At 38.4% G+C, this 23,023-nt stretch overlaps 1 protein-coding gene across 7 annotated transcripts in view; it reads right to left on the reverse strand.

Moving 5' to 3' along the window:
- PUS10 (pseudouridylate synthase 10) overlaps positions 1-22,955 on the reverse strand; it is a 37,990-nt gene extending 15,035 nt beyond the window's left edge. Inside the window, exons 1-9 of one of the 7 annotated variants that reach the window (XM_026064122.1) lie at positions 22,846-22,955; positions 20,935-21,071; positions 19,248-19,514; positions 17,341-17,427; positions 10,169-10,203; positions 7,169-7,280; positions 5,621-5,682; positions 2,906-2,951; positions 310-374 (exon numbers count right to left, since the gene is read on the reverse strand). In XM_026064122.1, coding sequence (XP_025919907.1) covers positions 310-374; positions 2,906-2,951; positions 5,621-5,682; positions 7,169-7,280; positions 10,169-10,203; positions 17,341-17,427; positions 19,248-19,514; positions 20,935-21,071; positions 22,846-22,921 — 887 coding nt within the window. In that variant the 5' untranslated portion in view covers positions 22,922-22,955. Of the gene's footprint in view, positions 1-309; positions 375-2,905; positions 2,952-5,620; positions 5,683-7,168; positions 7,281-10,168; positions 10,225-17,340; positions 17,428-19,247; positions 19,580-20,934; positions 21,072-22,178; positions 22,782-22,845 lie in introns of those variants that run through there. The other 6 variants (XM_026064123.1, XM_026064125.1, XM_026064124.1 and 3 more) reach the window with 6 other exon arrangements.
- Positions 22,956-23,023: the final 68 nt, after the last annotated feature.

Below are 23,023 nucleotides of genomic sequence, written 5' to 3' on the forward strand. Positions count from 1 at the left end.
TAATAAACCAATGAACCACTTCTACCAAAATGGAAAAGAACTTCGTTTTCAGCATGTACAGTTTTCCATCTTCCGTGGCTTAATTCAAGCATTTTAAGATTACTCCTTAAAAGATATGGAATGACATTTTATTATCATCAAAAGCACAGAAAGTGCAACATATTCTATCCAATAAACTAGCAGAATTTAAACAATTAAAAGTGTTTTTATAGACATCTTACCACTGCTTAGTCATCTAATATTTTCCTCCCCATCCTAATTCTATACAAAAGCACAGTACTAAGAACTACAGTTTCAATATATACTTACTTGCAAAAATCCTCTTCTTTTATCTTCTCCAGGGCTTTTACAACTGCCATTCTAGTGAAAACAGACTGCACAGTGAAATAAAAAATGAGTCAAGAAATAAGAGAAGCTTAGAAAGGATATACCTAAAGAGGAAAAAAAACCCCCAAACATACACACCATACACTTCTCACAATACAATTTTTTCAATTGTGTTTCACATTTCCTTATGCCTGAAAGCAACTTCTGTATCAGCAAGAGCTCTTAATCCTAACTTTAATAAGGCCATACAGAGCAACGTGTAATTTTGCCAACATACATTCAAGCAACTTTACTCATGACATGAAAGCAATACAACTAGGACCTCTGACAGACTGGAACATAAAGATTATTTAGTTGTACATTTAAACCAGTACCAAAAGCTGAGAGCTGGGATTTGACCAAGTATCTAAAGTTTGCCCCTTGTTTCTAGAAGACATGTATGAACAGTATTATCTGTTTTCTCACTCTGTTTTTACACAGGAAAAAAAAAAGAGTAAGTTCCACTGACTTTCAGCAGGTAAAAATACCCATTGTAGCTCCTTAAAATATTCAGTTGCTATGTCTGCCCTTGGTTAGCTGAAAGAAACACTAAGTAAATCTCTGGAAACTATCTTATTTCAGATGATATACAAAAGTATGCAAAAGCAAGAATAAAAAAGTAGCACTGAGGAGCTCAATATTTGCAAAAGACATTAAAAAAAAGAATCCTAAATCCATGAATAGAAATCTAAACCAGCATCCCTATTTTCAAAGAGTTAAGCACCTAAATCCTAACTTTTATCTCAGTGCCAGTAGGTAGCTAGTTCTCCTGAAAATAAGACTGCTGAGTAGAAATCCATTTACAGGGTTCTAAAGTTCATTCATGCTTAGAAATAAGAGTGCTGAATGTTAAAGCTTGGCAGTTCCCAAACTGTGGAAGGCAAGTGACTTCAAAGTCCCAAGCAGCGTCAGTTCACAAGGGTGAGGTGCTCCTGCCACTACTACTGTCCTTTCATGCCCAGCCAGGTGCTGTTGTTTCCAACTCGAGTGAGGCTAAGGCAGAGAGCACAGTGTTGAAGTTCCTAGTATAGGAGAAACAAGAATAGTAACAGGATGAGGTGGTGTCCTACTTTACGTAGGCTGGGGACAGTAAATGAAAACACAGGACTGAAGTCCTTGTTTGGGAAATTAGGAGTTGCTGCTGCTGCCACTGTTGGTGGTGTGCAAGGGAATAAAGTTTGGGAACTTCTGTCACAGATAGCTAAGCAGCCCTGGAAATTTAGAGCAGAACATGTCTGTACAAGAAAGCAGACTTGACAGGGATAATATATATCCTATTGCACACAGAGAGAAGAAACTGGATGGGCAGGGGAGCATGCCTGTCATGAAACAGCAATGATGATGTTCAAGAAGAAGAAATCACCTGATGAACAGAACATAGCTCACTGTCCTTAAAGGAAAGAAACTGAGACAAAGTTGCAGCTAGGCCTGCTGCCAAAACAATGCCATTGCAGGCTGCCAAGTATAGGATCATAAGGCTGGAAGGGACCGCAGGTCTCCACCAACCTCCTGCTCAAAGAAGGGTCAGCTATGAGATCAAACCAGGTTGCTCAGGGTTTTTTCCAGTTGTTTTTTGAAAACCTCCAAGGATGAAGACTACACAACCTCTCTGGGTAGCCCACTCCATTGTCTGACTGTCCTCATGGAAAAAAGATTTTCCTTATATCTAGTCTGAACCTCTTCTGTTTCAGCTTACACCCACTGTTTCTCATCCTCCCACAACACACCACTGTGAAGAGCCTTGCTCCCTTTTCCCCATAACCCCCCTGTAGGTATTGGGGGCTTCCACTGGGTCCTCCCCGAAGCATTCTTTTCTCCAGGCTGAACAAGCCCAGGTCCCTCAGCCTCTTCTCCTAGGGCATGTGCTCCAGCCTCCTGACTGTCTTGGTGGTCATCTGCTGAACTCCAAGTTATTGATGTCTTTCATCTATTGATGGTCCAAATCCGGATGCCATATTCTAGATGTGGTCTCATGACTGCTGAGTAGAAGAGAATAATCTCCTCCCTTGATCTGCTTGCTATGCTCCTGTTAATAAGGCCCAGGATGCTGTTGGCCTTCTCTGCTGCCAGGGCACGCTGCTCATGCTCATCTTGCTGTCTGCTGTGAGGACCCTCAGGGTCTCTTCAACAGAGCTGCTCCCCAGCCCGGCAGCCTCCAGCCTGTGTTGCTGTCAGAGTTTACTCCTTCCCAGATGCAGGACTTTGTATTTGTCACTGCTGAATTTCATACCGTTCCTGTCAGCCCATTCCTTCAACTTGTCTAGATGCCCGCGAGCGCATCTACTAGTTCTCCCAATTTGGTGTCATCTTCAAACTTGACAAGAATGCACTCCACAACCTCCTGCAGGTAGTTGATAAAGATGTTAAATAGGACAGATTCCAGGATAGAGCCCTGTGGCACTGCACTTCCCATAGGCATCCAGGTAGCGTACAACCCATTAACCACTACTCTCTGAGCCAATCATCCAGCTCTTCATTATAGTTCCTGCCATGAAATTCTGGATTTCAGAGAAGAACTGCAACAGCAGTGAGATCCTACCTGCTTGTTCTTTGCTGGTTTGAAACAATCCGGACAGGCTGTGGCTCTAAATACAAAAATGAAAATTAGTTGTTATTCTTAAAAAAAAAAAAAAAAAAAAAAAAGGACTTATAAGCATAGCAAGTACCTAGATTAATCTTTGTACAGAAAAGCCCAATGTCTCACTTCTACAACTTAGGGTGGAGCAGATTTTTAAATTAATTTTATCTTAAACCACAAATGACAGGAGGTGTGTGTTACTTGATCTAGAAATTTTAGAGGACAGATAAATCATAAACAAAGCTGTGTAAATCTCTTTTGCTCTGACCAACACAATTGCGTCAGCTTTGAGATGGGATGGAAAAGCACACAAGTTTTCAGTCCTCCTCGATCCTTGTCAACAATGGTGATGACTAATGCTTAGCTCCTCTGCAAGGTATGCTGACATCTTGAAATCTATATTTGCTGTTCTTAGGCAATGCACACTGCAAACTAGACACATCCAAATCAGAGATTTGAGTTGCTGCTTCTGGATAGGAATATTCAATTTACTACAGAAAAAATAACGCCAAGTGTTTGATATTATTTGCACTTTGCCTCTTTAAAACTCTTGAAAGGAAACTATTGGCTGCTTCATGAAAGTGAAAGCTAAATCAGAGAAAAAACTTTTTTCTGAGTACTGTAGAGGAAGTTGCTGTTCCTATTAGTGGATTTCTACGTATGCAATTAGACATGATTTCTAGCCTACAACACAGTTTAGCATTTCTTGCTGCTCCTTTTCAACGCCTCTGCAATTACTTCATATTGAAAGGAAGCAGGTAACAAACGACCTCTTGGTGTTTTTACACAAGCTAGCCAGGAAAGTTGCTTGTAACAAAAAGCATTGCAACTTCCATCTTTCAGAATTTCAATATCACCTTTCCTTTAAATAAGGATCTCCAGATAAACTAACAAGAGCCAATTCAATCTTCCACTTCAAGCCAAGGGTCCTTTTAGCACACCCACCTACATATAGTTGTATAAAAACAGCTTGAGAGATAAGAAATTGCAGATGCCATTTTTGGAAACCTAATCTAAAAGCATACCTGGAGTTGGGAGGCCTTCTCCCAGTTGCGATGAGGTCCTACTTTCCTTTCACAACAAACACAGCTGTCATTATTTAAGCTCTGACAATTACCAAATTTACCATATTTATATTGAAATCAAACTAATGTCCCATAATATGTCCAGAGCCAGCCATTCCCATGGTATGCCCTGATACCTGAGAAACCACCATGCAATGAAATTACACATTTTTCTGAAGAAACAGCATATTACCTAAAACCTTAATCACTGTTTCAGTATGCTACAAAGAGAAGGCAAATAGAGAGATTTTGTCAAGTCACATGGAATAGACTCGAGTAGTTGGAACATGGAACTGAAGAGACAGAACTTCTTTACAACTTTCACCCCTCCAGTTACTGCTCTTGGAGGACTGACATTGGCACTCTTACTTGCTTTGCCTCAACATTTTTGAAAGGTCACAAAAAGAAGCAAAGAACTGGAAGGAAAAGCTGGAAATAAGAGTTGCTAGGTTTCGAAGGAAGAGTACTGTAAGAAACAAGAATTGATCAACTAAAACTACATAAGAACAAAAAGATGTAGGATCTGGAGTCCTGAGTTTTTAACTGGGCTATAGCTCTCAGTATTTAGAATTGCAGTTTGGCCCTGCTGCTTTCTCTCCCTTTTTCCCAGTCTTGAAGAAGCTGGATAGGAAGGAAATTAAGCAAACGCTGGCAATCAATTCTTCCTAATATCAGGCCCATCACATAGCAGGCCTCCCACCTCCCCACCCCTCTCCCCAGACATACAAAGAATGCAGTTGCTGAAAAGCAAGAAGGTGGCAGATTAGGCATTTAAGCAGAGATGACAAGTTGCCAGAAGGTGTAAAAGCAGAAACATCTAGAAAGGCTGCAAAGGTAATTTCTAGTCTCAAGGTATGAAGCCACCATGCAGCACACAGGTCAGAGAAATTCTATAGGAAGCCTCTTTCTATGACAGGATTTAACACATAGCAGGAGCACAAGTGATGAAACTGAGTGAAACGCTAGTTTTCCAGGAAGCATCAGCAAACAGGAAGAGGGTACCTAATTATCCAGAATATACTACTACTAGATTTTGAGAAATCAGATTAAACGGTAGCTAAATTCCCAGAAATATTTTGCTTCTTTGCGTTAAAGAAGGATTTAAATAGCAGATGCTCTATTGTGCCAGGCCAAAAATGACTACATGCAGTGGCCAGGGAACTTTTTTCTTTTTTAATGGACCAGCTAAGTTGGACAAATTCACTTCTGTGCCTTTCCTCCCAACTAAGTCTCCTACAAAATCAGAAAAACCTAGGCATCACCTAAAAAGATTTTTTTCTCCCAAGTATGTTATTGGAATTTATTTTTTAAAATGATGCAACTATATTGAAGAAGGTAATGACTTTGAAAATGCCTGAAATTGAACAACTTATCAGAATGCTCTCTTTCTAGCTCTAGACAACTTTGGAGCTTACTGGCCTTCGAGGACAGAATTAACCACATAGACATGTCACAATTTTAAACTTTGCAGCTCCATATGGCTAAGAGGAGGTTTAGATTCAGGTCCAGTTCTAGTTTATAAACACTGCAAATTCTCATTTGTAGCAAATCCAGACTAATAATGTTGCACAATATTTAGATAAAGATCTTTGTTATTTATATCAAAACTTACAGGAAATGGCACTCCTCATCTGTTTCTGGGTGAGCAAACACCACGCTAACTTCAAACAAACTCTAAATTAAAAAAAGGAAGGTAACAGTTTGTTAAACAAGCATAGAGAGGATACTCTCAAGCATCCTTATTGAAATATTAGGAAAACAGTGAAGAAGTAGACAAAAGAGAAAGCAACCCATTTATGCTGCAACATCATCTAAAAAAAAAAAGATAGTAAATCTTGCATCATAACAGCATTGGCATTTCTGTAGCACCCAAAGATCTCAGAGCACTTTAAAAACATGAGTGACCTACACATCATAGATCCCGGCCCCATTTTGCACAGGGGGAACTGAGTCAGAGACAGTATCTGCGCAAAGCCTATTAGGGTCACTAAACTTAACAAACCTTCTGGGAGAGCAGGGCATAGCGTGAATAAAGATTAAAAAAAACTTTAGTAGCCACCACTGCAAAATTTTGGCAGGGGGCTTCATTTGCAATGATTAGATGGCCTTGGGGCAAAGAAAGGCAACATGTCCTAGCAGATTGACAGCTAGACCAGAAACTCTAGTGTAATCTCAATTCTACCCCCAATTCCCTCTTTGGCCTTAGGCAAACAACACTCATTACTTCTGTTATTCAGATACCAGTATACCTCAAGAGGGCTATTGAGAAGATTGGGTAATATTCAAGTGCCTTGTAGATAAAGAGCACTAGACAAGTAACTTTTATTGTACAATAATGTCTGGAGTGGCTCAGTACGTAAGTGTTGTAGAGCTTTTGCTAACTAAGTATGCATGAAGTCTGTTTCTCCTTGGATCCTCTTCAGGATAACTGAGCAACTCTCTCTTCACTACGACAAAAAGGATGCTTTCAATTAGCACCCCGTGGAAAAGACAATCTGTATTTATTATGGAAGTTGACAATCAAGGTAAAGACTAAGTGAGTCTAGTTCTGGGGTCAATCCTAGTGCCTGATGACAAGTAAAGCTATAGACATTTAGGAATGTTAGTCGGAATCTGAAAGTTGAAAATAGGGTCTGAAAATAATATTCCTACTACCTGTTTACTGGAATCACAGCTTCCAACATGCTTATTTCTAGCAGCCATTAAAGTGAAAAAGGACCAGTCCTTCCTCCTAAAGGGCATTTCACAGATAGATTCTATTCACAGAATATAACATGCTAACAACCTGAACAATTTATCTCACAAAGCAGTAACAGTGTTGGCAGAAACGGGAAAGCCAAGAAGGAACGTGTGAGGAGGGTGGCTGCCCATGAACAAGAGATGTAGTACAAGACTGCAGTGGCTTCAGTCATTGCAGTGGTGTCTGTCTACAAAAATGGATACTGGATCCTTTAGTACTGAGGCTGGGAGATTTCAAGTTAAAAGAATTTTCCCTACTTTCCCCTACTTTGAAGATAAAATGAGTGCAACTTATTTATCGCTTAATGAGAATGTACCACCATCGGTATGAGAGAGACCGAGAGCGACCGAGAGAGCGACAGAGAGAGCAACAGAGAGACACAGACAGAGAGAAAGAAAATTTTCATTATTTATACAACACCTTTCCATCAGCAGGAACACCCAACTCCTCCGACAACTGGGGATGAATAATCCACTTATAAGCTTCCTTCAGCTGAACAATGTCATCCTTTGCCAAGGAAAGTCCCAGTTTTCTGAATCACATACATAAGAAATAATAACTTGAACAGAAGTCTTTCAAAGATAGATACATGACATGATATTCCAATGCAAACCTCAGTAACTAGTCCCAGGCAAACAAGCAAAGCACAAATAAAAAGCACAAAACTACTAAGCATACAGACCATGGCACGAAAGAATGAAAGGCTGTTCTATGGTCTCTTGTGATTATAATGAATGTTTGTATTGAATTAATAAACTGTTTATTATTACAAAACAATAAGGCCGGACAGTGATTCCAGGTAAGATGCTTCCAATAGACACTTAAGAGTGTGGCTGGGAGTAGTTAAGGGTGTTGTTTTACAATCAGCTCAAGCAAAGTCAAAAAGACTATATTGCCTCTTTCCTGCCTCTGGCCATACATTCCTACGTTTCTCTCATTAACAATTTAAAAATAGATTCTCTTTCTGTTGTATGTGAGAACATGCTTTGTGGAAACCCATGCCATAGCTCCATGATAGATTCAAAGCTGTAAAAGCTTTCCCAGAGTCCACTTAGAGAACAGCTTAGAAAGAGACATGCACGTAGCTCTTTTGTTAAAAAAATCGTATGTTTGAATTCTGTTGTTAAGAGGACCATCTAGTTCTTCATTAAAGGAGGCACGAACTCCAACTGGTGCAAATTCCTAAGGATAAAAGCCCACACGACAATCTCAGTTGATCCCGCTGAGACAGGCACAACTGACTCTCTAGATACAAGACCAGACTTCGACTCCTGTGTCTTTGCCTTTGGAGAGAGAAATGTAAAAGAGCAGATGCCTGTGAAGACGCCACTAAATGATTTCAATCCACTTGTGACTCATCATCTTTTACTCTGTCTTTCTCTGCTTTTCTAACTCAGAATGGCACTTCCAGCCAACACGGCTTCCACCAAAAATTAATCCAGTATCCTCAACTAACTTTGAGCCCAACAGATTTCTTTCATCTTGCTCACAGAGACAATTATCCACTCATAATAGCTCTATACATTTTCATTTGGCCAGGAATGGGAGTGTCCTCGAGTAGGCAAGGAATCAGGCCCTTAAACTGATATCAAAACACTGAGGTATAAAAGAAGGGTCAAAATTAACTTGCAAACACTGTACTAATATCTTTCTCACTACACCATGTTAGTATCTCAGAGCTATTGTCCCTGGATTGAATGCCTGCTGTTTTAAAAATAATTCTAGAAAATGGAAGCTGGAGAAAGCACAATAGCAAGTTTATGCTTGATTACTATTATCCTTATCAAAACTAAAATTTTAATTCAAACTTGTAATGTATTGTAACTATTTATTGTAACCATCTTATGTAACCTGTAGCCCAGTTATTCATGTATCCAAGTAGCTAAATCAAGAGTTTTTGATATTATAAAACTTAACAGTGTAAGAACTAGATTTATTTGAATGCAAGTAAGTGGTGATGCTGAATTACCCAGAATAACCATTCTCTTTCAGTTCAAAAAGAAAAATTCTATGTTGATGTAAAGCACATGAAAAGTTGCACACTAAGATGAATTAGTAGTTATTGCAGAAGTGCAAGCTCTTTCAAAGTGCATGCTACCTCCCAAATACCCAGAAAAAATACCTGGAAGAGAATGATTCATGTATTCCCTAAAGCATAGGAAACCATTCAGCTAGCTTACCATTTTACAGCCTTTCCCCCAGGGAAGCAATAACAAAGGCATTACCCTGTGACACCAGTTCTGATAGCTGGTATTAAATGACTTGATAGCTCTAGTCCAGTCACAATTAATGACACAGATTATTACCATTTTATTGGTACAATGGTTGGTAGTCTTAGTCAACTGAATGATAGAGAGCCAAAGGTACACCTTCAAAACATCAGAGAGAATTTTTTCTATCAGAGGCTAAGGCACAGGAATGAAAGAAACTTTCTTTCCATTTGCTTTTTGAAGTACTTTTACTTTCTAAGTTACAACTTTTTAAGAACGAACTTATAAAACACAGTTTTAAGAATGAAAGGGTAGTTCGTATGATTCCTGTTCAAGTCTCAGCTTCCAACTTATCTGCAATAGAAACCTATTTTACACATAAACGTGTTTGTCAGAGACATTAACTATGGACTTTTCACCATTATCTGACTAACAGTTTTCAGTCACTATTAAAGTAAGCTAAATCTAATTCTGTGACAAAATGGAAGGGTCTGTATTTCATGATGTTCTGTGCACAAGATGAATCTGGCTCACTGATGTCATCATGGCACTCTCAGGAGCGTTAAGGTAGCTCTAAGCTGTACAACTGGACAGATAGCCCACACTCCACATTCATATGCTCTGTCCTAGCTATATCACAGTACAAGGCAAATGAGACAGGAAACCCCAAGTTAAGGTCAAACCAGGATACACCAAACCCCAGCTGTCATTTTATCCTTTGTAAGAACCAGTAAAGTGGACAACAGCATTATAACAAAATTATAAAATCAACTACTACTCTGCTCAATATCTATGTAGACAAATAGTGAAGAAGGCTTGTCAGACAGACAATAAAAGCTATGGACAATAAAAAGCAAAACAAAGAAAATGACAGCACATCCCAATTCTGAATTTCCTGATGATTAGCTTTGAAGGGACAAAATAAGTAACAATCTTGGCCAAGGATAGAGGAAATGAGTCTACATATTCCACAACCGTTAGAAGAAGCACCTTTATATGAAAGTATCTGTCTTGATCTTGAAAATATGGTATTAATTGCTTGGTCATAAATTTCTCCTAACAGACATGTCTCAGCAGGTCCACTGCAATAAGCAATTTCTCATTACTGCTATGCTGGAAAAAAATTATAGGAAGAGCATCTCTCCTTTCTCTAAATCTGGAGGATTCTGTAGTAGAAGTGGTATGAAGGTTGCCAAAAGAAATTACTCACCCCATTTCCTGTTTTACGAGCAGCCAAGCAGCACGCTATAGGTCATCAGCCATGCCCAGGAAGAAGAGAGAAAAAAATGCAAGTGAAATTCAGGCTCAAAAATACTCCAGCTGTTTCAGAGACTGTTAACAGAAGAGAAAACTAAAGTTTACAAAGCTCAGGAAAAAACTTAAGTACTAGGATTTAAATTTAGCATTTGCTTTAGAAGTGTAGAGGATAGAACTGGGATTTGCTCTTTCCTCTATAGACTAACCAGGCAAGCCGACCTAAAGAAAGGTTCTTTCTTTTTCTCCAAAAGTGCTCAAAGAATCTTTTGCTCTGTGAGTATGGGCTGTTCCCTACTTTACTGTCTATTCTCCCATCTCTTGCCTGACAGAAACAAAGATAAGGTCTTTTGAGGAACAGAAAATTGAATCAATTACCCATTGCATCAGCTGGAAGCCTTAGTATAATTGTAAAACAAAAAGCCAGTTTTATGGCAGAAAGAGTACACTTCTTCGAGTGAGACACACTGTCCCAGTAACAGTAACTCAGATCAGATCCTAGGACAATTCGACATACGAAAAACTCTGGACATCGAAAAGCCGATAGTCAGAGGAAGACTTCAAAAAAAAAAAAAAAAGATTTCTTTTCTTGTATGCTAACCTAAGTTTTCCTGTTTCTCAAATACTTTGCTATTTTTCTCCTTCACTGCTCACTAGATTTTAAATTGTTAGCCAACAGAGTCCTTCCAAAGCTAGTCTGTCATATGATTTTCTATGTCCTATCTAAACCTCTTATAAAAATTCTCACTTTTACGTACTCCTCCCTCCACTTCTCTCATTTATCACATTTGAAATTTCACCCTACCTTTTTGAAATAACAAGTGTATATGGCATATGACGTAAAAAAAAAAAAAAAAACGCAGAAGCTCCCCCCTCTTTTTTTGGACAACTCTTCCAGTTGAGAAATACTGAAAAATAATCGGAGATAAACACGCAAAACTAAAAGGTGTTCTGACCACAGTATACTTAAACTTTCAATGTATGCAAGCACAAGTCCTGAACACAGGAAACGCTTATGACTGGTTTTATCCCACACAGGCAAACAATTAGGCTTCTTTTATTGATAAAACTAGTTCCAGATCAAAAATCACCCCATTTTAAAACATTTCCAGTGACATACAATATACTTGTATATCTGGCTAAACTAAAAACAAATTAGTATTACTGAATATTAATGAGCATTCAGTCTGCTATTGGACGGATCTGGAAAGTGACATAAAAGACACTGGGAAGACCCAGCTCTCCAGAACAAATGGTGCATCTTTCTAAGGCATCATTTTGCAAAGGCACAGCCAATTCATCACAAATCCTACCTTGCTCTTAAAAGAAGATTAGGCTGCATTAAACACACTTTGAATCTTGCTATTAACGCTATAACTAAAAAAAAAGACTTTGACAGCCTAAGTCAAGTGCAACTAGTGTTATCTACCATATATAGAAATGAAAAAAACATATCTAAATGGATGGTCACATATATGAAAATTGATTTGGCATATAAATTAAAAATCAAAAACAAGCAGCACCTATTATACAAAACATGAAATAAATAACATTCTTGGTCTGATGGTAATCACAATCTCTTTCCCTGAGGAGTGCCCCCTCATTTAAATCATACCACTTAGTTTGGGAGACATAAGCTGAATACGGAAAAAGTTGAGGAACAGAGGGAATAATATTAGAAATCAGAGACAGCTTTTGATATAAACTCCGGAGTTCACTAACAATTATTTACCAGACAGCATATCTAGAAACTGCTAGAAGACCTGATCTGAGAGTCATGGGCAGATTTCACCCTGAGTTCTTTTTCATTTCCCAACTGCCCCTCTGTTGCTTTCTGCAGACCTTCTGTGAATACCACCTTCTGCAGCTTCAGATGCACTCCTTTGTATAGAGCTTCCACAAATTAGTATTTGCTTGAAGTGAAAATGATCACAGGATAATTCAGTTGGAAGGAACCTCAGGAGGTCTCTATCCAATCTCCTGCACAAAGCAGGGTCAGCTATAAGATCAGACAAGGTTGCTCAGGACTTTATCCAGCCAGGTCTCCAATGCACTACCTCTCTGGACAACCTGCTCTAAAGCTTGACTGTCCTCAATCCAAGCACTGTAAATATTTTCTCAAACTCTACTCATCTCATCTGGAAGCTTTATATATGTAAAGTATACATATATATGTATATATATGAAGTGACACCGACAAAGAAAGATGACCCTATATCATCCCTTAGGTGTCCCAGCCAAGGAATAGAACACAGCAGTATGAGAATTACCATTGATTGTAACAAAAGTCAAAAGTAGAATTAAAATTACCAGTGGTGTGAAGGTATGATGGAAGAATACAAAAGTAAGCACAAGGGACTATCAGCCATCAAATCAATGCAGCCCTACATGACTTAAAATGAAAAAGGATCAGAAATTGAAGACTTCCAAAGAACGACACTGTCTATGCCAAAAGCTTCCAAAAGCATATCTTTCATAAGCTTTGCTCTGGGGAACTAACATTTTTACAGGTGCATCCCTTCGCAGTCTCACTCACTTCTCTTTGGACCGACACACTGGTCCTACAGAATGATCTATTATTTCACTGTAGTAATTGTTTAGTGCTTTAGGCTTTAAATTTTGTCTCTGCATGCTCTAAGAATGAATCCCATTCTCTGCACCACAATGAAAACATAATTTACAAATCTGAAGTGCACTACAGTTAACCATAATTTTAATTTTGACCTCAACGGATCTTTGCCTTTAATTACAAGATAATATAGTAGTCTAGGGAAAAAAAGAAAAAAAAAACCTTTTACGAACACTAATTTATATGCTTATATTTCTGGCAAGAGTGATGTTGGACACAGGTATTCAGAAAACCTGCACAATGTTTCCACTTCAACAAAACGCCTATCAGTGCAAAAGCAATTAATAAGAAGGGAGAAACTCCCCCAAATACTTCCTATAACTAAGCAACAACAACAATATTCTCTGTTCTTTCTTCCTCTAATAGTAGCAACAATACAAAAAAAGCCATCAAGACTGGCAAGAAGTCACTTAACTAACAGAATCTGTACTGTCAATACATAGTCTGGAGGTCCAGTCTCACTGCCCTCACAGAAGCTGAATTCCAAACCAAAGTTGCTTAGCTTGCTTACATGCCTACAACAAGAAATCAAGATTAGTAGTTTTCAACCTGTGGACAGCAGGCTACTAGTAAGGAGTCAGAGAAAGGCAATTCCATAAACTTGTCATGCAGTCATCCACACACTTGCGGTGTCCAAAAGAGTTCATATCTCAAAAGCAGTAAACATCACTGATCTACATTCTTCAGCAGTTTAAATCCTTTCCCTGTCTTTCATTCTTCATATACGGTGCTTTAAGAAACAAGCAAATAAACCAAAATACCCCGGTCAAAATAACTACTCTCTATTGTCAAGGAAATAATTCTAATGAAGAAGTTTGAAAACATTTCTCAAACTTAAAGTAGCAACATCAGGATCACATCATCTTTTGGTTGAAATCAAAAGTAACCACGTCACAGATCACTTTTACACACTGATAGAAGAACGCAATCAAAAATCTCTATTATCCTTCCTTCGGTCCACCTAAAAGAATGGGGGAATCTTAAAAATAGTGCTAGAAATACTAAGGGGAGAGAGGAATGGTGGAGAGAGAACACAAACCTTTTAGATACATGATACACAAATCAGCACCCTATTGAACAGAATAAATGTAATTGTATTGATAGAATACTGTTTACTCAAATTCACTGATTCATTATACTATATATGTAGCAAATGTGAGCAAGACTGCCTCACAAAACACTATGAAGCATACCGCAATCTTGTTTGCATATTACGCAGATGAAATCATAAATAAAAATAGCTTCCAATCAAAATTCCTTGAGCATGCATCTTAACTAGAGAATACAACAAGCACAGAACGAGGTCTAGAACTCTTCATTTGACAAATGCTGATTTAAACAGTCTCATATTCCTTGATTTAAAGCACTTGCAGGTTTAGTACTCAGTCAGGTGGCTAATCTCACCCCTTTTACCTGTATTATGAGGGGCACAATTACAAACTAGAGAAAACTTCTGCCTGTAACTATGCTAAAATGAGACCATGTATCAAATTTCATTTCCTTTCCCCTGACTTCAAAAGTGAAAGAGAATTAAAGAAATTACTTTTCCCCTTCAATTAAGAGGAAACAATAGATTAAGGTACTGTGAAGCCAAAAGATCCCAAATTCCAAATTATATTCAACCAAGTCCCCTGCCTTGCTCTCTCCCAGTTGTATGCAAAGCAGGGGATCAGACCCCTCTACTTCATAATTACTTTATGTTTGTGAAGTGGTTTGAAAATGAAAAATGCTCATTACAGAACTCAAGCCTGCAGGGCAATGCTTAACAGCAAATATATTTCTGAAATACACTAGCTCAGGCACTATATTGATTACAAGCTGCAGGATATTATTCTAATGCTATCTGAGGGATCACAGTGGCAACAGTTGAAATACCATGTGCAATCCCAGCCACTGCATTTTTTCACTGTATTAGAAAAGAGCCTGAGATGGGGAATTCCATGATGAGGTATACACAGTCCTAGAGGGAGTAATGACTACAGRTGCTATTTGCATCAATGTCCYTGTAGCAAGTACCAGGATGATGGATCACAACTGAGACTACAGACATAGCTAATAGTCACCTTTTCTGAAGGGCATGACTCACTTCATATTCTAATATATTTGTCTGACATAAACTTGGAACTCTTGTATTTATGATTTATTTTAATCAGATATCCTACGTATAGAAAGAGGAAATACAGTCTTTGCATTACAAATACAAATACTATGTAAATGTAAATTTTATGTCCCACTCTTCTTCAGGCCCTGTCCTATGTTTTAGGCTTGGCAAGATGACAACTCTCATCATTAAATTAGTTGAGGGTAATACTGAAAGACAATTTCTGAAWTTTTTTAAAGGAAGTCAGAGAAAATCAGTGTGTCATACAAAAGGTCAATGGAAGGGGGCTGTCTTTGGGGCGTCCTTTTATGATAAATTGACGTGTTCTTGTACAGTGCAGTTCAAAAGAATTAAAAGAAGAACTTAACAAAAGATCATCTTTTCAACACAAAGCATCTTGGGATATGGCCTTATTGTATTATTTGCTGCTTTTCTGTAACAGGAAACAGGAACTTTTCTACTAATTATTTTTAGAAGTGATAAATGGATAGATGGTAAATAAAAATCCACAATTTTGAAGGGGTTCTTTCTTGCCTCCCCCTATTTTCACCCCTTCAATTAGAGCACAGCTACACTAACAGCTGCTTTAGCATTTGGCAAGACTCAGGGGGTAGAACAGAGGGATGGCAGGAACCTCCCAATGCAGCCCTGCTCCCAACTGAACTGAAATTCAGGACAGCAGATCTGCTTTTGGAGGTTTTTACTCAGTCATCCCACCCCACCTATTCCCCAGAGCTTTTTATTCCTYGGTTGTACCACATGCTGAAGTACTGTTTGCTTGCCTGAACATAACGGCAAGAAACAACCTTGAAGGGAGTGGATGTAAAGGTGCTGTAAAGGTAAAAGTGCTGATAAAAATAACAGCAACCTCTCACCCCTTTTATCAAACTGATCATTTATTGCACTTAGAAGACAAAGTTCTTATAAGCACCACTGGGTACTAGACAACATGCAACAATTCAATCAGCAAGAGGAACTCTTTGAAGCAAACTATTACCTTTAGCCTCTACTTGCAGCCAAGACTGCCTCAAAAGCAGGCAGAAACACTTGCTCTACTTGTTCGGGCTAGTGTGAGAACATGACCGAGCTAGAACTGCAATGCAATAACACCCTCTACTGAGGCATTATGGCAAAGACCCACCGGCAGGGTGTGAAAGAACAGTAGCACCAAATTCTTCTTTCCTCGCCTCTATAATTATATAGCCAAACTATGAATAAAAAAGGTTATTTTTAAGCTAGATAAACTGTAGCTGTTAGGTTAAAGGTGGATGTGATGGGAGTAAGAAGAGCTTATCCAGCCAGAAAGCACAAAGCAATTTGTGCTGGTATTCTTTTGCTACACATAATGGCAGCTGAAGTGAACACACTAAGTATGCTTAATTTAGGATGGAGAGTTAAGAGTCTTATGTTAAGCAGGTTTAGAGTAAAATATACATTAGCCCAATGCAGTTACTGCACTGATATTTGCCCAAGATACCAGAACACTGCTATTCAAGTCTAAAAGTGTAGTAGGTTATTTAACAATCAAACTGTGCAGGATAAGAACAGACCTCACTTCAGATTTATATATAAATCCAAGAAGACCTACACTTCATTCTGCCACATTCACTGAAGCTTCTATTACATCTTACCACAGGAGGCATCTGTCTTGAAGATTTACTTGCTGCTCTTTACAAYAGTATTTTTGCATCACTTTATATCAGAAAGCAGGTAAACATTGTAAAAYGCCTCACAACTAARCAAAAACTGTTGCTTTATTGATCGTGCTATACTATGCTTAGTATACGTCTTCAATTTTCCAAAAAACTATCAGTTATATACCTGTCCATGTTATTGCTGTCTTCTATACTTAAATGACTGAAATGTAAACAATTTAAGCTTGATTAAAATTGCTGTCAAAATTAATACTTTTACAACTGCATTCATTTACATTTTCAACAATGCCCAGGACAGGTGACTATTAAAAATACATATTTTTACATCATTTAAAATGCTGCAGAGTTAAAGAGTTCATCTTCAAATTCCTTCATTTGCATTCTGCACTACCAATTATCATTTATTTCAGGAAAGGCACCAGCTGTGCAGTTCCTTCTCCAAGAAGATCCACAAAGCAGAGCTGGCATCTGTACCAAAGGGAGCAATACAYCAAGGATTTAAAGAAACTCCTTTCAGTTTTTCAGATGTATTCCTGGGCTAACTGAAATCTGAAGTGACTCAGACACTTTATTAATTAAAATAATACTCAGCAAAAAGGAAGAGCAGAACAGACTTCACTTTTAGCATGTGTTTTCTTCTAAAACAATAGCAATTAAAATCAAACCACCTCCAGCTTGCATGTTCCCAAGTAACTTTCTTTACTACGCATTTAAGTAACAAAGAAATATCTGTAAACACTTACCTCTCTAACAGACAGCTGTGGGGGTAGGGATACGGAAAATACAAAACTAGTAAACTGGTAGTCAGCGGACTTAACCTTTTGGCACACCTRCAAGAGAAGGATTTTAATATTAAACTACAGCAATGAAACTCAGTTGATAATCTAGTRTAATCACTGYAAATCCATATTAATACACTTTCAGATAGATGTCAAATAYGCAWAAGAGAGTAATCTCTAACAACTTACTGAAACACAAGTTTTGTTTTGTTTCTTTAAGGGTATACTACTAAATGGTATCCTTATTGCTGCAGCATTACGAAACAATCTAACTCAGTATTTTAAGGCTAAAACCAACTGCATGCATAAATTTTGGTATAAGGATTTATACCCCAGTGATCAAAGGCTAGAAGAGTTGGCTCAGCATGTTTTTCTTCACAACACTGATAGAATTCTACAACAATACAAATGTGTAAGGTCCTGGGATAATGCAGGAACAAACAGGTATCCACAGTATTAATTCCGTTGCTCTTCAAAGTAACAGAATAGAATGCAATATTTCATCTTTCAGTTTACAACAGAATGCCTGTGTTTTCTCAGGATTAGTATGCAATTACTACACACGTAAGCCAGAACATTGCCTAGATTTCTAATGTGCTTTGATATAAAAATCAAATTTGCCACTAGAAATAAAGCAAGAACCTACACACTCCTGAAACATTTTAAAGTAGGCTACTAAGAGCTAATGGTTAGATGTCTCACTGAAAATAAGCTTAAACACACATGGAGAAAATGCCCAACATGTCAATGATTTTAGTGAATGCTAACAAAGACTGGTTCTCAGCTTTCAAGATGAAATCAACATCTCAGATAAGGAAATTTCCTTATAAGAGAATCAGTTTTTGTGGGGCCTTAACAAATGCTGTCAGATTTTCCACCTCTACTCAAAAGTGTGAATCTGAAACAACAAGTCTTAAAAATGGGATCCATAAAAATATATATACTCTGGCAATGGAAACGAAAAAGAAACTTCTAAAACTTCTTCTAAACTGCAAAAAATTCACTGCAACAACAGAAACTATAAAATATGCTTTCTATTTAGTCTCCTTTTTAGATATATTCATGCCATTAAACCAAATACTTTTAAATTTGGTTTACACTTAACTTATTTGGTAAACACTTAAACACCTCAACTGCAGTGGGATTTTCCAGCTGATATTTCAGCTTGTTACATAAGCAATTTTATTCCTCAGAGATGATGTCTGCAGTAGTCATTATGCCCTTATTCTCCCCTAACTCATACTTCCTCCAGCATCTACAATCTGTTATGCCATTGAAACATTTTCTTCTTCTGTGGCTTTCTAAATATTAGTATATGGTAAAGACAGTGTTATACTACACTAAGAGCATCTAGTTAAGCTGAACAGCACAGCATTTGATGCCTCCACATTCTCCCATCACAGAGAAAAGTGGAGAGAGGTCATCATTTACGACGCGGTTTTAGTTGTACCCTAAGTAGCTGACCCTGTATTGTCTCCTAAATTCATATAACTAAGTATCTATTAGTCCTTTGCTTTGGAAAATGTGTTCTAATCAGTCATTCCATTGCACCTGCATTCCTTTTTTTTTAATTATTATTTTTTAAGTTACATTAAGGCAAGCCTGGGTAAAATATGGTCACACAGACATAAAATTTATTTCCCAGCTGCACAAGAGGTATGCAAACACCATGTCAGTTAGTAGTATGTAGTTGAATAGCGCCATCTACATCTCAAACACTCAAAATGAGTAAATGTTTCAGTTTGTTTTCCTGTATCTTGCTGGTGATTGTTTAATTGTACAGGGTTTTCATCACCAGACCTATACTGCAGGCTCCAACACACACCAGCTCCAAGAAAAGCACATATACAGGTCGAGAACTGATTATTTACCTTCTTAACAAAGTCCACCTCGCAGAACTCCTGAAGAATTCCCAAACACACATTGCAAACCTTCACAGCTGAGCTCTCCAAAGCAGTATTTTCTTCATTAACCAAAGGAATCGGCTTGAGCACTCCATTCTGGTTCAGATCATCAGGCCCCTCTCCTGTGTTTTCAAGTCTGATTCTCTTACAGGGTGGATCAGCTACTTCAAAACAAACTGCATCCTCTTTTTCTGGATTATTTTTCAGAAACTCTTTCAACTCCTTCATCAAATCCTCACATAAAAGACGAATATAACTGCTGTTGATTTTTCTTCTTTTCTTCAATGCTCTAACAAGTGCTTATAAACACATTCCAAAAGGCAGTATTAACTATTCCAGTTCAGCCTTAGTGTAATTAAAAACTTGTAATTTATACCAAAAACCATCTACACAATAAAAAAGCTCCAAGCTGTACTTCTGCCAAAACGTTACCCAGAGGAATTGATTTTTACTGAACAGACTTCTTCATATCATCCAACAAGACTAGAAGCATTTTACATTCCTCATTTGCAGAAATGCATTTATCTTTGGCCCCAGCTCTAATCAATGAAAACTAAATGAAAATTAAAGGGTGTGCTGGTGAGGACAGGGAAGAATTACCTGCAWGTCTCTGAATTTTAGGAACTATGAKAGAGGTAAAATGTAGTTCAGAAAGAAAGATTTATTAAAGGTCTTCAGTAACAAACACAGCAGTTATTGTGTTGTTGCAACTCAGAGGGAAACTGGGTAAAGACACAAAACAGTAAAAAATGGCATACAGAATGAACACGTCTCAAATGATTGACAGAAAATGGAAAAGGATAAGGAAGAAAGCTATGAAAGATGAATTCCAGAGAGTCTGAACTTGAATGACGGTAGAAACGATCAAGATGGACACCTTCAAATGCAAGCATAATGACAAGGGATATGCATTACACCAGGTAAATGGAGATGTTTATTTGCACTAAACAATGAGAGAGGTCTCAGAGAAAAAACATGGAAGAAGAATAAATAGCCAAAAACCAGAGGAGGAACATCAAATACAAGAACAAGGGCAAGAATGATGGTGCATACTTAGGAAAAATTTGGAGAATACTGAATTCCAGCAGTAAGGTTWCTTWAAAAGGACGCCCAATAACACTCTGTTTGACTGATTAAAAAAGGAAAACTTGCCCTTAACCTGTGCTCTGCARYTCTTAAGTTAYGGCACCCTAATTGGCTCTACCGAAAGAAGTAGGCAACATGAGGTTAAAACTTTGGTGCACAGGTGGTTCCTCCTCTGCTTCRGCTGCACTGACCCAAAGCTCCTTAGYTACTTATACTAAAGGGAAAAGAACAGAGAAAACAGCCATAGCTGTTCTGGTTCCAAAGTGATAGAGCCATACTGTGAAGAAGCTAATATGCCCTGTTTTCTGGTGTTTTCAGGAAACACTTAGCAACTTTCACAGTCAAACTTAACATTTAACCCACAACAATTGTTATATTCTAYCATTCCTGTAATTACCCAATAAAATTGCACTGTGTAAGCAGCAGTCATTTCCCATGACTCATTGTGCAAAGCAGGATCCTCTCAGGTAAAGAGCCCAATAATACAATGTCCTTCTAATCCAAGGTAGCGCAAAGAACACCGCATTCATATGTTCACATATTCTAAACAGAAATACAAAGAAGAAACCTTGTATGGACGTTTATAAGGTGTCTGTGATCCCACGCAGCAAAACCTGAAAATACATCGCGGGCAAGTACCAGTGTTCCATAACAGCTGAACAATAGGTCTGTCCTTTTCTGTGAGTGAAGACATGCTGGATAATTCTAAAATTAAAAAAAAAAAAAAGCTTAGAATAAGCATAATTCAAAAAAAAGAAAAAAAAGAAATGGACTCACTTAACTTAGCAGTACTTTRAATCAATGAATTTTTTTTTCTTTTTGTCCTCTAGAGAACGTTTAGGTACATATTGTCTTAGACCAAAGGCACAATTGACTGGGAGAACCAATCCCAAAAGATCACTAACTCAGGGAAAAGCTTCTCTACTTCCTAAGTAAACCAGAAGTCAGGAGTTCTGATGAAGGTATGCTGAGCTTCTGACCAGAGCTTCATCTTCARTAAAATGCATTACATGGCATGATATACTTTACTGAATGGGGAAGGAGGAAGAAGCAAAGACCTATTGTTTAAGCCATATGTAAAATGAAAATTCCTTCTAAAATCACAGCAACAAAAGAATTAACGTGTTAAGAATCACAGAAAAAATAGATGCCCTCCCTTTCTGTCATACAAAGCCTAAAAGGCAAAGGTAGCCTTTTCTATCCACTAGTGCCTTCATTTTTTTGAGATTTCCTATTCTTCATCTCAAATATTTTTAAATAACAAGGTTTTGAATCAACGGGACTACTGTTTTTGAGACAGGCTTCTGTTTTTCTTTATAAGATTATGGCTAGTTTCACTCCCTGTCACTCTCTCTCCCAGTACTTTAGAACAGACTACTTTATTTGGCTGAAACTTGATGATGGGCTCTCCACAAAGTTAAGTTCCTATTTTTTTTGAAAAAAAGAAAAGAAAAAAGAGACTCTATTAACACCCCCAGTGAGGTATTCACCCTTACTGGGTATCTGTGAAACATGAGGGGGCATATAAGAATAACCAGAGTTGTTCAGAGCAAGGGTTCAATCAGTCTACTGTCTCCAACAGTGGGCAGAAATAAATGCCACAGGAAGATTAAAAGCAGAGCAAGTATGTGCTGCACCTCTGTCAAGAGCTTTCTGTCTCCAATTATTTTGGGTCTGGGGGATCTCCTTAACCTTGGGGTGGTTTGCCTGTTAGTAACCCTTAACAGATCTTTCTTCCAATCCTTGTCCAGTCTGCTTGAAATTTTTTGCCTCTGTAACATCCTTTGACAAGGAATTCCACAAGTTTATTACCTACTGAAGGAAGAACCATCTGATTTTGTTTCAGGCTTAGCTCCTCTGAGCAACATTTGATATCCCCTAGTTCTTGTACATCACGAGATGGTGAACAGGCAGTATATATATGCCTTCTCCACGCCAATCACAATCTGGTAGACCTCCAATGTCCTATACTACTCAGGAGTTCCTTGCATAGTCTTATGAATGTCTCAATCCTTCTCAAAACCTTCACAGCACAGGAAAACCTAACTTAATTCAGTTTCTCCTGGATATGGATTCTTCAAGGTAGGCTGTAAGAACCAAGGACTACTCGAAATCTTCAGACCGGTCCCACTTTTTTTTTTTTTAATGTTTAGATATTAACTTAATTGCACTTCATGAGACTTGAACCATACTGTCAAGATGTCTCAGGCTACAATCATTTGAACCAATATATTCAAAAAAAAAAGGCACCAGAACAGTTCATTAAATCTTTCATTTCCAAGAAGAGGTTACAGACGTAATCTACGTGATGATGTGCTGAGTGTCAAAATCGCACAGTCTGGCACAAGCCGAAGGCGCGTGTCAGGCCGGGGTCGAGGCCCTGCCTGGAAGACGCGCGCAGACTTTTATGAAGCCTTTTTCTCAGCGCGTAACCCCCCCTCCCACCCCCAACGTCCCGGATTTCACGCGTTTTCTGCACCTGCCGAAACCCAGGCTAAGAACCACGAAGCAAAAGCGGCGGCGCGGACACCTCGGCTCTCGGCGGGGAGCGCCATCCGCCGCCGCCGCCACGCACCCGCCCACGCAGCAGCAGGCTCGGCGGGCAGCGGCGGCAGCGCCTGGGCGAGCCCCGCGCGCGGAGCTCCCCTCCCCTCCCC

The sequence above is a fragment of the Apteryx rowi genome, unplaced genomic scaffold (genome assembly GCF_003343035.1).
Source record: "Apteryx rowi isolate R43461 unplaced genomic scaffold, aptRow1 scaffold_21, whole genome shotgun sequence".
NCBI lineage: Eukaryota > Metazoa > Chordata > Aves > Apterygiformes > Apterygidae > Apteryx > Apteryx rowi.